We start from the raw sequence: 14,452 nt of genomic DNA, 5'->3' as shown, positions 1-14,452 counted from the left end.
GTGCAATTACATTTTCAAATTGTATTGTAATTGAAATCAAAGTGTACAGTGCTCACTTTAAATATTTGCACTGAGATTGTATTAGGTGGAAGTAGTATACTATTGTAGTGCAATCTCTATCATGAGTTAAACTTTTGTAACTGCATTCAAAAATAAAATAGAACGTACCAGTCCCCTCAGTCCTACTTCTTGGTCAGCCAATCACTCAAACAAGGTTGGTTGCAATTGGCAGGAGATAATGCTACCCACATCTCATTTACAATGTCATCTGAAAGTGAGAACAGGTTTTACATAGCCCTGTTGTAGCCAGTAATGCAAAGTATTTGTGACATGTGCTAGTAATTCATATCCCTTTGTACTTCAACCACCCTTCCAGAAGATGTGTATCCAAGCAGAGCAGACAGATGCCACCACCAGAAGGTTGGTTTGGGTTTTGTAGTTTCTGCATTGGAGTGGTGTTCTTTTAAGACCATCTGAAATCATACTCCACACCTTGTGCCTTCCAAAATCTGCAAGGGACTTCAGATTCTTAAGCCTTGTGTCAAGTGCTGTATCTATCCTTAAATCTCACATTTGAGAAATGTAAAAAAGGTACCAACATGCTGTGAAAAGTGTTAAAACAAACCTGAGCTAGGTCATTATCCAGAGTACTGTTACATGAAATGTGTGAACACAGGAGACAATTCTTCCATGTATTCAGTCAAACTTAATGCTTTTTTAAAAAAAGCACCACCTCCCCACCCCCACCCCCCCCCCCCGGAATGGTGGCTGAAGCACAAAGGGGCATACAAATGTTTAGCATATCTGGCATGTAAATGTCATGCCAACACTAGTTTTCATTTTCAGGTGAGATTGTAAATAGTCAGCAGTATCGCCTATAAATGTAGACAAGCCTTTGTCTTAGCAATTGTCTCAACACAGGAGGACGAGTGGACATGCAGGCTCAAGTTGTACATTGTGTGCAGTTATGTAACTAATGGAAAAACACCCACATTTGAAAGTTGCAGTCTCCATGTGACGTACTACAGTACTTGAGGTGAATTGAGTTTTCAATGCAAGTATTTTTAATAGAAGTATATACAGTGCTCAATCTTAGAAAAATTTACATTTTCAAATTAACCACTGTAATCATAACTCAAATTAATTGCAATGAAGTGTGTACACTGAGTGGATTAACAGCCCTATTCTGTACACTGCAATTAGAGACCCCCAGCTGACCTTGCCAGCTGACGTGGACTTTAGTTAAGGAACTGTTTAACTGCACTGTAGAGCTAGATCTAGGAGTCTCAGGTAGGAGGGTCTCAGAGCTCAAGCTGCAGCCAGAGCCTGAACATCTACACCACAATTACAACAGCCTCTTAACCTGAGTCCAAGTCACCTGGCACAGGTGGCCAAATGTGGTATTAGCTGCAGAGCTCATGGGGCTAGATGAAAATGGGTATGTTTAATATGTTCATTAAACAATACTCAATTCTCCCGTGCTTTGAGTTTCTCTGCTTCTACTAGTTAGTCAGCTAGAGCCCCATTACTTTGGGCTAGTCATTGTCCACTGCTTGCTTTTAGGCTTCCTCCTCCCTAAAGCAGGGATTAGCTATGCAGGAGGGGCACTGGTCCTTGCATTTAAGTTCTAAAACTTGACAAATGAAGATTCTCCTGGTACTTTAGAGGCAGTGAAGGTTATGTGAGTTACTCTGGAAAAAAAATCATGGGAGAATGTCAGCACTATAACCAAACAGGCTGTATAGTACAGGTAGTTAGGGGGTGAGTCACCTCACTTCTCAGATTTTATGAAAGCTTGCTCTCTGTATATCATTTACTATCCTATGAACCAAGATACTCAACTTCCCCTTCACCACTAGTTTGCTGGTTCAAGATTGTTTAAACACTGTGTGTGGTAAGTTACTGAAATGCTATTTAAAAAGACACATGAAGTTCAGATGTTTATTAAGCATTCCTTAAAGTTCAGACATTTCACACTTGTCCCACAAAGAACATAGTTACAGAAGACCAATGAGACTAGTGCATAGCACTTGTCCCAAATTACAAACATATGTACAGATATGGAATCTTCACTGCTAATTCCAATTTGTGAATTCTTGTATAAGTGCTTTAAATTCCTTTCCTAGCCCCCCCAGCCATCTTGCAGATAAGGCTTAGCACAACAAACCCTGATGTGACTCAAGGGATGGCAAAGTTATGTTTGCTATACAAATCAGAATAGCCATTTAATCCTTGTTTGCTGAAGATGCCTTACAGTAATTTATACATACACATTCCTCTGCCTGACAAACCACTCCAGGCACTTGACAAAAGGTAATGAACTAAGAGACATCAGTAAGAGTAAGAGTAAATAAAATGATTGCACTTTTGTCCAATCTTTTGGACTCATACATGGTTCATATAGTGGTGTTCATGGTCAGATAAATACAAGTGCCTCAAAAAAATTAGACCTTTAAACATTTAAACTCCCTGAAACTTAGTTGGAGTTAAGCCTTCATACAATGAAATTCCTGCAGGACTACTGTATCATAACTGGTTTACAGGAGGGGGTAATCATTTATCTTCTCTATTCCTCCAGGCAGAGTGTAAACTGATATGCCTTTCTGCTCAGGGGCACCTTGCCCTATATGAATAGGTTCTGCAGTAGTTTACTATAAGCATCCATGCATTCAGTAACAGTTGCTTGCTTCTGTAGGCCCCTCTACAGCGCAAAACAGCTTGAAGTTCTAGAAATGCAACACACCATGTAGATACTTAAATTCCCTCCACACACACACCGCCCCAGCAGTTGAACCTCCCCCTAATTAACTAATCCTTTTGCCAGAAAAGGCAATAGTCACTGGAGCATTTCCTAGTTCTCTAATACATGCGTTAACTTTTCTTTTCAAAGGAGAAGAAACCTTTAAAAACAGTTCAATCCATTACAGTCCTAAAAGTGTATTTGCAAGAAGTCATTAAGACCTTTTCCTCAACCCCCTCAAACACTATACCATAAAAACCTAGGCAGCGTTCAAGACATTCTATGATTGTAGGACAACTGAAGAACAAGTCAGAAGGGACAGGATTGATAGCTCTATCAGACTCCCTTTGCTGGAATGCTTCTTACAACACATGCAGAGTATGTAGTTTCAATGTGTTTATGGCTTTGTGAGATCCCAACCGGAAAAGTCTAAGCCTGTATTACACCAACAGTGAACCAAGTATACCTGTAATTTCTATGCAATTTCTATGCAGTACGCATACAAACCTTTATATGCTGTGTATAATTTACTTACAAATTTCATTGCTATTAAAAAAGTACCTGAGCCCTCAAGTGCAACACTATAAAGAAACCAAAGGTTCCTGCTTGTCTTTTACATTCATTTTTAGACAAAATGACTTTGGTTGAAAAATAAGTTACAGCATGGTTTTTACAATACTAAAAAAAAAAAACAAAAAACACAACACCACACCACACACAACCACAAACAGCCATGGTACTATTTAAGTATTTTAACTAACTTTTGCTGAGATTCTACTTGCCCATATACAGTGGGCAACTGATTTTGAGATGACCATGGACATTAGGAAAAAGTCCAAAGAGAAAGACGACATTAGTGCAGTATCACCAATAACTGGAGTCAGGAATGTATACATATATTCAGTGATTGCAGGGCTACAATATTAAACCTGGTTTATTTCAGAGACCCATTTATTCCTTCATTTGGGAGTTGAAGCAACAGCCAGCACGCACACTTACATAGCAGAGGACGAGTTAGAGAACTGGATGTTGAGACCCGCAGTGTTCCAAGGTTACTTTGAAAGCGGATTTGCTGATGTGGTTGCCACATCAGTGTACAAGTGGTCTATTTGGTCTTTATACATCTTTGCGACAACAGGTCTCTTCAGTTTCATAGTTGGACCTGTAAGAAGAGGGTGGTAGTAGTAATAGTATTTTAACTTTTATTTATCCTAACAAGGCCAATTCCAAAGCTTACTCTTGAAGCAAGGCTGTCTGCTGATTCTAGAGAATGCACAAAGGGCAGTTGGGCATCCAACTTGGAAAGTCTCCCTTAGTTACTATGGTTTCCCCATCTTGGAAAGGGCAATCACTTGACATCAACTTCGTATGCAGGGTGGAAGGCACAACAAACTGGTGCCTGGGGCAGTCTGTACAGGTGGAAGGAAGCAGCAAGGCTGCCAGTTTCAGAGCCAGGAAGAGAAGGCTTAAGCCCTGTCTTCCCACACCATCTATACTGTCCAGGGGCTGAAGCGAACAAATTCCTCATCTTGGGCCCCAGCCTACCAGCCACTACAGTCATTTGTCAGGACAAGAATTGAATGATTCTTGGTGAGTGGGCACCACAAAGGGGGAGGTGCATGACAGCCTGAAGCAGCTTACTGCAATTCTCAAGGAAGGAGTTGAGGCTCTGGCACATTCGTTAGAAGAGGGTTACAGTATTCAATTTACATTAAACTAGGTCCCTTCACATGGTGGAATTAAGGAGCCACCTACTTGTGCCCCTCAGATCCAAAAGGGTCAACTATTAAGTGGGAGCATGTACCAGAAATAAGTTAACTCCAAGAAGTGCAAATTATTTCTATGCCGGGGGAGGAAGGGGCGGGGGGGTAGGAGGAGGAGGAGGAGGTTCACTCTGAGGCTTGGACATTAGTATCCAAAATCTTGTTGCTACATCTGCAGCAGCTGAACAAACAAGTTGTTACAACAGGATGATACCAGGGTGCAGGTGGTTACCAGCAAGGCTTGCTGGGTGTTGGGAATGAAACATTCAACCCATCTCACTCTCCAAGATTAAAGTCACATCCAGTTCCACCCACAAGACAGCCAGCATCTCCTCCCCTCACTCCTCACCTCTGATTACTACATGTCAGACTTAGAGTGCCAAAAGTGGCAATTGTCCAACCTACCCAGCTGACAGGCTCCTGCAGTGAGTGTCCAGCACAGTGGAGCGCACAAACACACTGTACACTCACAGGGCAGTTCAAGGCTGCCTTCAGTATCATCATACATGCAAGAGATCACAGCACACAGGACTTCAGGGCAATGAGATGTGCCACCACCTAGTTTGAAATCATGAGTCCTGCATTTGTTTCAATATGCAGTAGGCCAGGTCACTTACCTAGCTCTCCACCAGCTATTGAGAAGTCCTTCTCTAGAAGGACCCACTTCTGTACTTTCTGTGCATTTGAGATTGCTTTCTCATTGACTAACGCAATTCCCTTCTGGATAGCAGCATCAACAGCTTTGTCTTTGCCACCTACAATGTCTGAGACTTTTGTAGCTTTGCTGCCTAATTTGAGACAGTATGCTATGGCTTCTGGAGTAAGATCATCCTGTGGTTCGCCTGTTTCTTCGTTTACATTGCACTGTAAGAGGAAGGACAGAACATTTCACTAGTTCAACAGTTGTACATTAACTACACCATAGAAAAGAACTACTCTTTTCTATAGTCACATTGTTATTTAACCCAGAACAGGTTATTTTCTATTACCTTGGCTGATCCTAAGCAGACAGCCAGAAGCACCAAGGTGATGTGAAACAGTTTACCAATTCACAGAAGCCTAGTAGTTGAAGGAGATTATGTTCAAGTGAAACCCCTCAGATCTCAGAATGCTGAGAACAAAAAATTGTTCAGCACCTAGGCTGCACTAGAAGTAGGCAGAGAATTTCTATGACTAAATTATTATAGTCACAGTTGTGGTTCGTGCTCTTCCCCACTGTTAATTATTGGGGGGCATTTCTAGCCTTAGAAAAAATCATTGAATCTGGGAGAGGCAAGCAGCACTGAAGTACTGACACACAAGAATGCAGCACAGGCTTCCCATACTGCTTTGTCATGGTCTCTTAACAGCTCTGTGCCCAACAGCTCTTATGGAGAGTGGGAACTGGCCTCCAGAAATCTAGGGCTCAATCTTCCTTGGTAAAAAACGATTGAAATGGGCATTTTGCAGGATGTTGAGCTTGCCATTACCAACCTGGAAAACTTTTAAAGCAAATCAGATTTAAAACAAAGAAGCTACAGCTTGTTACTGCTGTGGTGGGAGAAGTTCTGAGAGGAAATCTAGGAGACCACCACATTTTCCCTCTTGCATCTTACTGCTTCCATGTCCTCAACTTCAACTCCCTTTTATTTTGCTGAATATGTATATTAGAGAAATTGCACCTCTTCATAACCAAACTATAGCCACAGAATCTAAACATGAAGTCAGTTGCTCCCACGTACTACTCAAGTCAGGTCCTTGTAATGTAAGGTTACAGCAGGACATGCTGTTTGGTGTTGCTTAGATTAGGTTTGTGAAATGCTTATTTGCAGGTATTGGATAGGATTTCAGAACCTCTCATTTGACCATGACAAGCCTTCTTAACCCTACTTCCAGAATGCAGCCAACCATTCTGGCTAAGGTGATCGCTCATCTTATTTTCTGGCTACTTATCAGGAGATAAAAGAACGAACCATACCTTCAGAGTTAAAAGCATAGCAAGGAATTTTGCTTTGTCGCCAACTACCATAGCATTACTAATTATAGGAACAGCCTCCTTTACAGCATCTTCAATAGGAACGGGAGGGATATTCTCCCCTCCAGCAGTAATGATGAGCTCTAGAAGACAGTTAAGCATATCTATGAAAAATGTGATCTTTCACTGCGGTTCCAGTTGTGCTTTGTGACGTGTCGGTTTCAGAGACAAATGGACATGTGCAAGTGCTGTAATCTTTGCACCTTAGCCAATTTCTGTCTTGTAGCCACAAATGATAGAATGTCCCTAAAAGGGAATTTAATAAAGACATACATGGTCTCCTGTGCTATTAAAATATAGCAGTGAATAACAGATTTGAAGTTACAGTAGAGGGGAGTTTCACCATGCACTGGAGAACCAAGGACTCTGCAGAATTGTAGGTACAGTTTAGTATGTAGTACATGAGGCTTTGAACCTTTCAACAGCTTGGTACTGCAAGATTCCCTGGGACGACTGTCATCTTGACTTGGGAAGATTCTCCCCATCCTAGTTGGATCTGCACATTAGGAAATCCCAGAGAGGAACCAGGCTCCCCCCAAGCAAAGAGACTAGCTGTTTGTCTGCATGCAGAGAAGAAAAAAGTTCAGTCTTATCTACCATTAATTGTTCTCTTCCCCATCCCCTCCCTTGGGCTTACTTGTCCTGGGGAGAATCCACCATCTGAGATTATTGAGTTTGATCTCTTGCTATAGGGGTCATTTGGAGCCATGAATCTGTTGGTACTGACTGTTCACCACTCTTTCCCTTGAAGGAAGGGTCTTGGGCCATACTTCTATATCCCAGGCAAGGGGGGACCCTATTTAACCCAATCCTTACCAGAACTCTAATGCTGGTAGCCAGGCATCAGAACTGGAGGGGGACCCAGAGGCAGATTCTTCCCCTGTCTGTGCCAATGCAGAGGAGTGCCTGTTCAGTACTCAAGACCATCCATGTGTATTGGGGGAAGTAGATATCAGTCTAAAATGCCCTGGAGCTGTGAGACATGAGGGGGGACATAGCTACAGTGGCTCTGAACTAGGCAGTTTCTGACCCTTTGGGAAAAGGATAAGGGGCCTGCAAGGGATGAAAGTTAATTCTTCCCTTACAGTAGCATGTAGGGAGTACAGACAGCACATTATACCCATGCTAGCATGGGTATTAACAGCTGTACAGATGAGGCAAGAGACTTAGATGGGTGGAGTATATACACACCCAAACCCTAGGGGGAAGATACCCTATACAACTGCAATATGGCCAAGCAGTGCCTTCCAGAGCTACACTAGTTTTAGCAGTATAATGTTCTACTGCCATGCCAGCATTTCCCTCCCATCCCCATAAGGAAAATGCAAGATTCCCCCCACCCTGTGGACAAACCCAAAGTACATTTGTGCTACTGACAGCACAAAAAGCTGGAAGGATCAACTATTTGTCTCTCTGAAGAGGGCACACTAGATAAATAGATCACTGATCTGCTTTTGCATGTGTCCTATAGTAACTTGATCTAATCAGGTGTCCTTCATAGCAAGGAGTTATATATACAGGCTACTCCCAGGAACTGCTTCACTTAATAAAATTTTATATCCAAATAGCTGGCTCATCTGACTGTGAAGGTGGATGATATGGTAAGAGCTAATGCTACCATAGCTTGTTGAAATAAAAAAAGTTATTTGCCAGCCTAGATTCCCTCAAGTCAGATTACAGCTAGCAAGAGTCAGCTTTAGACAACAAATATGTTGCAGAGCAGGCCACTGGCTCTTTAACCCGCACCTTTTGAAGTCTTGACTTCTACAATTTGTTCTCTAGTTTTGCAGCATTTTTTTAACCACATTTAGAATACTCTACCACTGTTTGCATCAAGGTGATAAGCTATGCTAGCTCATAAGTACCTCAGGAGGAGTTTGCGCCACTTAGTAGATACCAAGCCATGATAAAGGCCTGCTTAGCTTGCAAGATTTAACAGTTCATAGCACAGGATGGTGCAGCCAGACAGTTCAAACCAAGGATGAGATATTACCTTTAATTCTTCCAGTGATGTAAAGGAATCCATTCCTGTCATGCTTGCCAAGATCCCCGGAATGTAGCCAGCCTTCTTCATGAATTGCCTCTTTGGTTTTATCTTCCATGTTCAAATAGCCCATAAAGACATGTCTTCCTGAGAAACAGATCTCTCCACTGCCATCGCTGTCAGGCTTGTAAATCATTGTCCGGCAGCCTGTAATCTCTTTTCCACAGCTAAAAGAGGGACACATTCTCCTTAAGATTCAGTATGCTAAAAAGTTAGGAATCTAACAATTCATGTCAGTACCACTTAAATGTAAGCATTTGCACACAGATCATGAGATGTATACTCTGGTTGTGGTGTCATCTTTCAGCAAGGAATTAGTTTATAAGCTGCCTGTCAGCGTAGTGTAATGAGACCTACAATGGATCAGATATTAACCAGATTTGTACCTACTAGACCATGGGTGGCCAAACTTGTGACGCTTTGAGCTGCATACAATAATCTTCAGAAGTCTGAGACCTGTGTGCATCTGCCAAGGCTTGATGCTTCACCCCCCACAGGAGGTGCCTGCCAGGGCTCCAGCAAGTTTGGCCACCCCTGTACTAGACATTTAGGCCAGGTCTACACTAGGAAATTAAGTCACTCTAACTATGGCTATAAACTGGCCATCAGGAAGTTTATACTTGAAATTAGATAACCATCAGAGGAGTGAAGTTCTGGAACAGCCTTTCGAGAGGAGTAGTGGGGGCAAAAGACATATCTCGCTTCAAGACTAAGCTTGATAAGTTTATGGAGAGGATGGTATAATGGGATACCCTAATTTTGGCAATTAGTCTTTGACTACTAGTGGTAAATATGCCCAGTTGCTTGTGATGGGGTAGTATCTGAATTACTACAGAGAATTCTTTCCTGGGTGTCTGGCTGGTGAGTCTTGCCCATGTGCTCAGAGTTTAACTGGATTGCGATATTTGGGGTCAGGAAGGAATATTCCTCCAGGGCAGAATGGCAGAAGCCCTGGGGTTTTTTTGCCTTCCTCTGCAGCGTGGGACATGGGTCACTTGCTGGAGGATTCTCTGCACCTTGAGGACTTTAAACCATGATTTGAGGGCTTCATTAACTCAGACATAGGTCAGGGGGTTGATACAGGAGTGGGTGGGTGAGATTCTGTGGCCTGCATTGTGCAGGAGGTCAGACTAGATGATCATAATGGTCCCTTCGACTTTAAACGGTGTCAGCTCAGGGATATGAAAAAATCCAGACCCCTGAGTGACTCAGTTAAACAGACCTAGCCCCCAGCATAGACAGCACTAGGTTGACAGGAGAATTCTCCTGTTGACCTAGCTACCACCTCTCAGGGAGGTGGTCTACCTACACTGATGGAAGACTACCTCCTATTGGCAGAGGTAGTGTCTTCAGTGAAGTGCCACAGCAATCAGGCTGCAGTGTTTTAAGCACAGATCTGCCCTTGGTTTTCAAAATATTGTTCTAGAATCCCTGAGGTTTAGAAAACTGGAATACAATTAACGTATTTATTCCAACACACTAAATACTCTGGCTTGTGATTTTAAAGACTAATATATTCACAATGATCTTTCTTAAAATTACTGGATGTATTAAACTGTATCACGAAGAATGACTGTGTGCCAAAAAGTTATGAAAAACAAAGTGACAATTCCTCTTTTACAAGTTTCTCTCTATCCCTCCATTTCTCTGTTGTACCATCTAGAGAGCCTAGATGATTTAGGCTTTAAAGACAGAGCTCCTGTTCTACAGGCCACTGGCAAGTTCCATCTTTCCTGTACCTCAGCCTCACAGTTAAGAGCTTGCTCCCAATCCCCTCTTACTGGTGGCTAGCTAATGCTGGTAACAGGCTGAAGGAGGGGAGTTGCTTGTCTCAGCAGAGGGCAGCAATGATCCAAGTTGTAGACAATTAATTAGTTTCTCATACCAGAAACTCAAGTTCTTCTTTATGCAAGAGTTCCTCTCCACAATGAGGAATACATACCTAGTGATTCTGAATGCATCTGGAAGAGAGATGGTGTGAGGTCCACAGCTCTCACTCATGCCATACAATTCATACACTGGAATGTCAAGACTCAAGAAAAACTCCAGAGTCTCTCTAGTAATTGGGGCAGCCCCAGTGTAGCACTTTGTGCATCGATCCAGTCCAAGACCCTTCCGAACTTTTTTATACACCAACTGCCTGGCTAGACGGAAGTTCACTGGGAGTTCAGAAGCCCTTTAAGAGAAGAATTGAAAGAGGTTCAGGTTAGTCTATCTTGTCATCCTAGACAGTCAAGCTTTAGTTTCAGAAGATGCTCTTAACTTTTTACTACAGACCATAGATTATCTTTAATCTGCATATTACATTTGCTAGCATGCCATCAGATTAGAGCATAATATGCTGTTAAAATCTACAGACTGCATTTAAATGGCTTTTAAAAAGTTTACCCATTCATCCGTTTCAGGTTAGTTTGTAATCCTACTTCCTTAGCCCATGCTGCTACTTTTCTTCTGAGAGTGGATGATTTTGCACCCACAGATTTCATTTTTTCTTGTATTTTCTCCCAGACGCGAGGAACTCCCATAAAAGCTGTTGGTCTCACCTCCCGTAAGGTGTCTATCAAGCTGCCCTAAGTGAAGTAGAATTTTAAATGTTTAAAACCACTTTCGTTCAGAAGATGGTTTCCTCGTTGACACCTAGATTTCCTTCTAAAAGCCACTGATTACTAATGAGTAGAGTACTCCATTCCTACAGTACACTCCCATCTTCAAAGGGCACAAACCCATAATCAGCACCCATTTCAACTTTCAGGAATCCAACTCACAATATGCTATAACGCCACTACACTGTGGACTCCAGATTAGTGTCAAAAGGTAGGTGCTCCCAGAAACCAGCCTCTTGTGCTCAGCAATTAGTCTAGCCGTGAAACATTCATACAAGCCACCTTGCCTTTTTGTATTGCTAGCAGTGTGGAGAGGAGTTTGCTTTCTGAGTGCTAGTCACAAACTCTGGTTTTCAACAGCCAGGGCATGTTAATGACCCTTGCTTTGAGTTCAGATGCACATGTGCCAACTGTTCATCAAGGGCAAAAACCTGGCCCTTCACATGACAGGGTAAAGATTTTCCTCCTGGGGAGATTGGAATATGGCAAGTAAACCCACTGCACTACTCTTATTAGAAAGGGAAGTTGCAGGATAGAGTGCCTGGAATGACATTCAAGGACCTAATATATTCATATAGATTCAGAGTGCATGGTCACCTTGTCCAGCTTTGTACCATAAAGCAGACAGGTGAACAGATGTCAGAGTTATTTGCTAGTGTGTCAAGTTTAAGGGTCTGTTTTAAGTAAAAAACACTGTTTTTGTAAACATTACTTGGGTAAGCATAATCTGAGTTTCTCAGGATTTTGTCAGCTTGTTGTTCATAGACAACCTAGGTTTCCTTTTGTGACAACTGCAAAAAAAAAACTGAGCTACAGCCCTGTTACTGTCTATAAGCATCTAAATTAAGTAGCATGGTCTTTACCTTCAGTGCATCTGGTTGAGCAAAGAAAACTTGTGCACCAAATGTTATCGGCAACCAAATATCAATCATTTGAGCGGCAATATGACTGAGGGGAAGGTAGCTGATCACCAGCTCCTGTTGTTTGGTAGCTTCTGTCAGTCGTACGTAGCGCCCTGCTGATAGCGAAGTCCAAGTTATCTGAAAACAGAAGCACCTCATGGTTACCATTCACACTAGTGGGTCTGAACAAGTTTGCAAGGCACAACACTGATATCATTTAATGTTGTGAATTGCAGAGTATCTAAACCAGTATGCTGTGTGTGTTTTAAATCCACTAACCACTTCACGGAGTCTCTCCCTTTTCCTGGCCTCTCTGGCTAGTTTGAAACTTGTTTAATTTAATCAATTAGGGCTCATTCTGATTTCCCCTCAATCAGTTAAGGTTAAGTGGGTAACAATTAGATTACTAGATTCCAAGGCCAGAAATGACCACTGATCATCTAATCTACCTCCTGTGTAACACAAGCCATAGAACTCCCAAAATAATTCTTTTTGAACTACAGATGTTGTTCTAAAAGATCTGCTGATCTTTATTTACTAGTTGCTATCTACTAGGACTCTCGGTAAATTGTTTCAGAGGTTAATTGCCTTCTTAAAAAAAAGAAGTCTCTAGCTTCAGTTTCCAGACACTGGATCTTATACTTTTGTCTGCTAGACTGAAGAGACAATCAAGTATGTGTTCCCCATAGGTACTTGTAGGCTGACCAAGTCACCCCCTAACCTTCTGTGAGGCTAACTAGCTAGTGCTCCTTGTGGGGGATTCATGAAGGGAGTCGGGTGTTGCAATGCCTAAAAGTTAGGCACCATGATGCTCAGCATCTAGAAACTCACAGGATAACAGATATCCACAATGCCAAGTTAGGCACCTAAGCTTCCTTTATAACAAATGGGGAGAGAGAGGCACTAAGAATGCAATTCACAAAAGCCATGTTAGGTGGGAAACCTGCTAAGACAGCCAATGGGAGATGCTTATCAGAGGGTGTGTCCTAACCCCTGCCCCTCTGCAATAGGCACCTATCTCTGCTTAGCAATCCATGAATGGGAGCCATCCATCTGGAGTTAGGCAGCTTAGGCACCAAAGTCACGTCTCATGAGAATGAGTTAGACTCTGCCCCACTCTAACAATGTGGCTGGAGGGGGTGATGCTCACCTTACAAACAGCTTCTAGCTCAGAGGTTGGAGCATGCACCTGGGAAACAGGAGCTCCAGGTTCAATTGCCCCTTTGGCAGAGGGGGGAGAAGGGAGCATGTGAACAGGGGTCTCATAAGTGTGCTCTAGTCACTGAGGTCTGGGATATTTTGATGTGGTGCTCCCTCTGTTTCTCCTGAGGAAGCTGTTCCACTGTGTAAATGAGTGACTGGACCCAGGAGTGGAGTGTCCTAACCACTGGGCTACACAGTCATTCCCACTCTCTTGTCCAGTGACTGCCCCACATCAGAATGTCTTATAGCTCAGTGGTGGGAATTGCACCTGCATCTCCCATAATCCAGGTGAGTGCTCTAGCTCCTGGGGCTAAAAGCTAAATTGGGCACCACCACTACCCCTTCCTCCAAGGAGATTTTGAATGAGAGCTGCTCCAGTGGGCTTGCTTGGAGGCCACCTATGAGGAGATCGGCTTTCAGCCACTATAGCCGCATGCAGAGCCTGGTCTTTCCTTGATTTGAGAGTCACTATCTAGACTGGGCTTAGGCAGGAGATAGGCATTCAGATGCCTAGATGGAGGCAGCAATGCACATGTCAGAGCATGAAACATAGATGCTTCGGGAACTTCTACCCTGAACAAGCTTAGGCACCAAGTGAGTTTCAGCACCTACAGAATTCAGCAGGAGGAGTTGTATGGATCACACTGGAGCCAAAACTGGGACTTAGGCACTTGAGTAGTTTTGTGGATCCCATACATTGAGTCTATCCCTTCCCTATTTTTGAATTGTGGATACAGTAGTCCAGCCATGGTCACAGCAGTGACCAATTTAAAAAAAATAAATTAAACCCCTCTAGTCTTACTCAAGATTCTCCCATTTATGCATCCAAGGATCGCATTAGCCCTTTAGATCAGTGTCTCACTGAGAGTTCATGTTCAGCTGATTATCCCAGGAAGCAATGACTCAGAGATTTGGGGTCATGGTGACTAGAGCCCCCACATCTGGTGTTATGGTCTACTTCAAGTAGCTGTTCAGCCCCCTGCTACTGGAAGGGCAGTAGTAGGCCTCCCCCCTTATACTGCCTTCAGTCACCCTGAGAAGAGGTATGTGCCATTTATACTCTGAGGAAGCAGAGAAGGAGTGCCACTTATGGGCAGTTATTTCCATCATTGCTCACAGCAGGGCAGCTTGCACTTTGACAGACTATGACTAGATGGACCACTAGTCTGGAAATTCTCATGTT

The 14,452-nt window shown here is 42.9% G+C and overlaps 1 protein-coding gene across 3 annotated transcripts in view; it reads right to left on the bottom strand.

The window, feature by feature from the left end:
- Positions 1-1,927: 1,927 nt before the first annotated feature.
- Positions 1,928-14,452, bottom strand: part of ACSBG2 (acyl-CoA synthetase bubblegum family member 2) — a 36,952-nt gene continuing 24,427 nt past the window's right edge. For all 3 annotated transcript variants that reach the window (XM_030540543.1, XM_030540542.1, XM_030540544.1), the window contains exons 9-15: positions 12,028-12,204; positions 10,950-11,131; positions 10,504-10,737; positions 8,511-8,728; positions 6,461-6,600; positions 5,121-5,367; positions 1,928-3,902 (exon numbers count right to left, since the gene is read on the bottom strand). In XM_030540543.1, the coding sequence (XP_030396403.1) occupies positions 3,793-3,902; positions 5,121-5,367; positions 6,461-6,600; positions 8,511-8,728; positions 10,504-10,737; positions 10,950-11,131; positions 12,028-12,204 (1,308 nt within the window). In that variant the 3' untranslated portion in view covers positions 1,928-3,792. The remainder of the gene's footprint in view (positions 3,903-5,120; positions 5,368-6,460; positions 6,601-8,510; positions 8,729-10,503; positions 10,738-10,949; positions 11,132-12,027; positions 12,205-14,452) is intronic.

The sequence above is a fragment of the Gopherus evgoodei genome, chromosome 22, assembly GCF_007399415.2.
Source record: "Gopherus evgoodei ecotype Sinaloan lineage chromosome 22, rGopEvg1_v1.p, whole genome shotgun sequence".
NCBI lineage: Eukaryota > Metazoa > Chordata > Testudines > Testudinidae > Gopherus > Gopherus evgoodei.
This window is presented reverse-complemented; position numbering and strand designations above follow the sequence as displayed.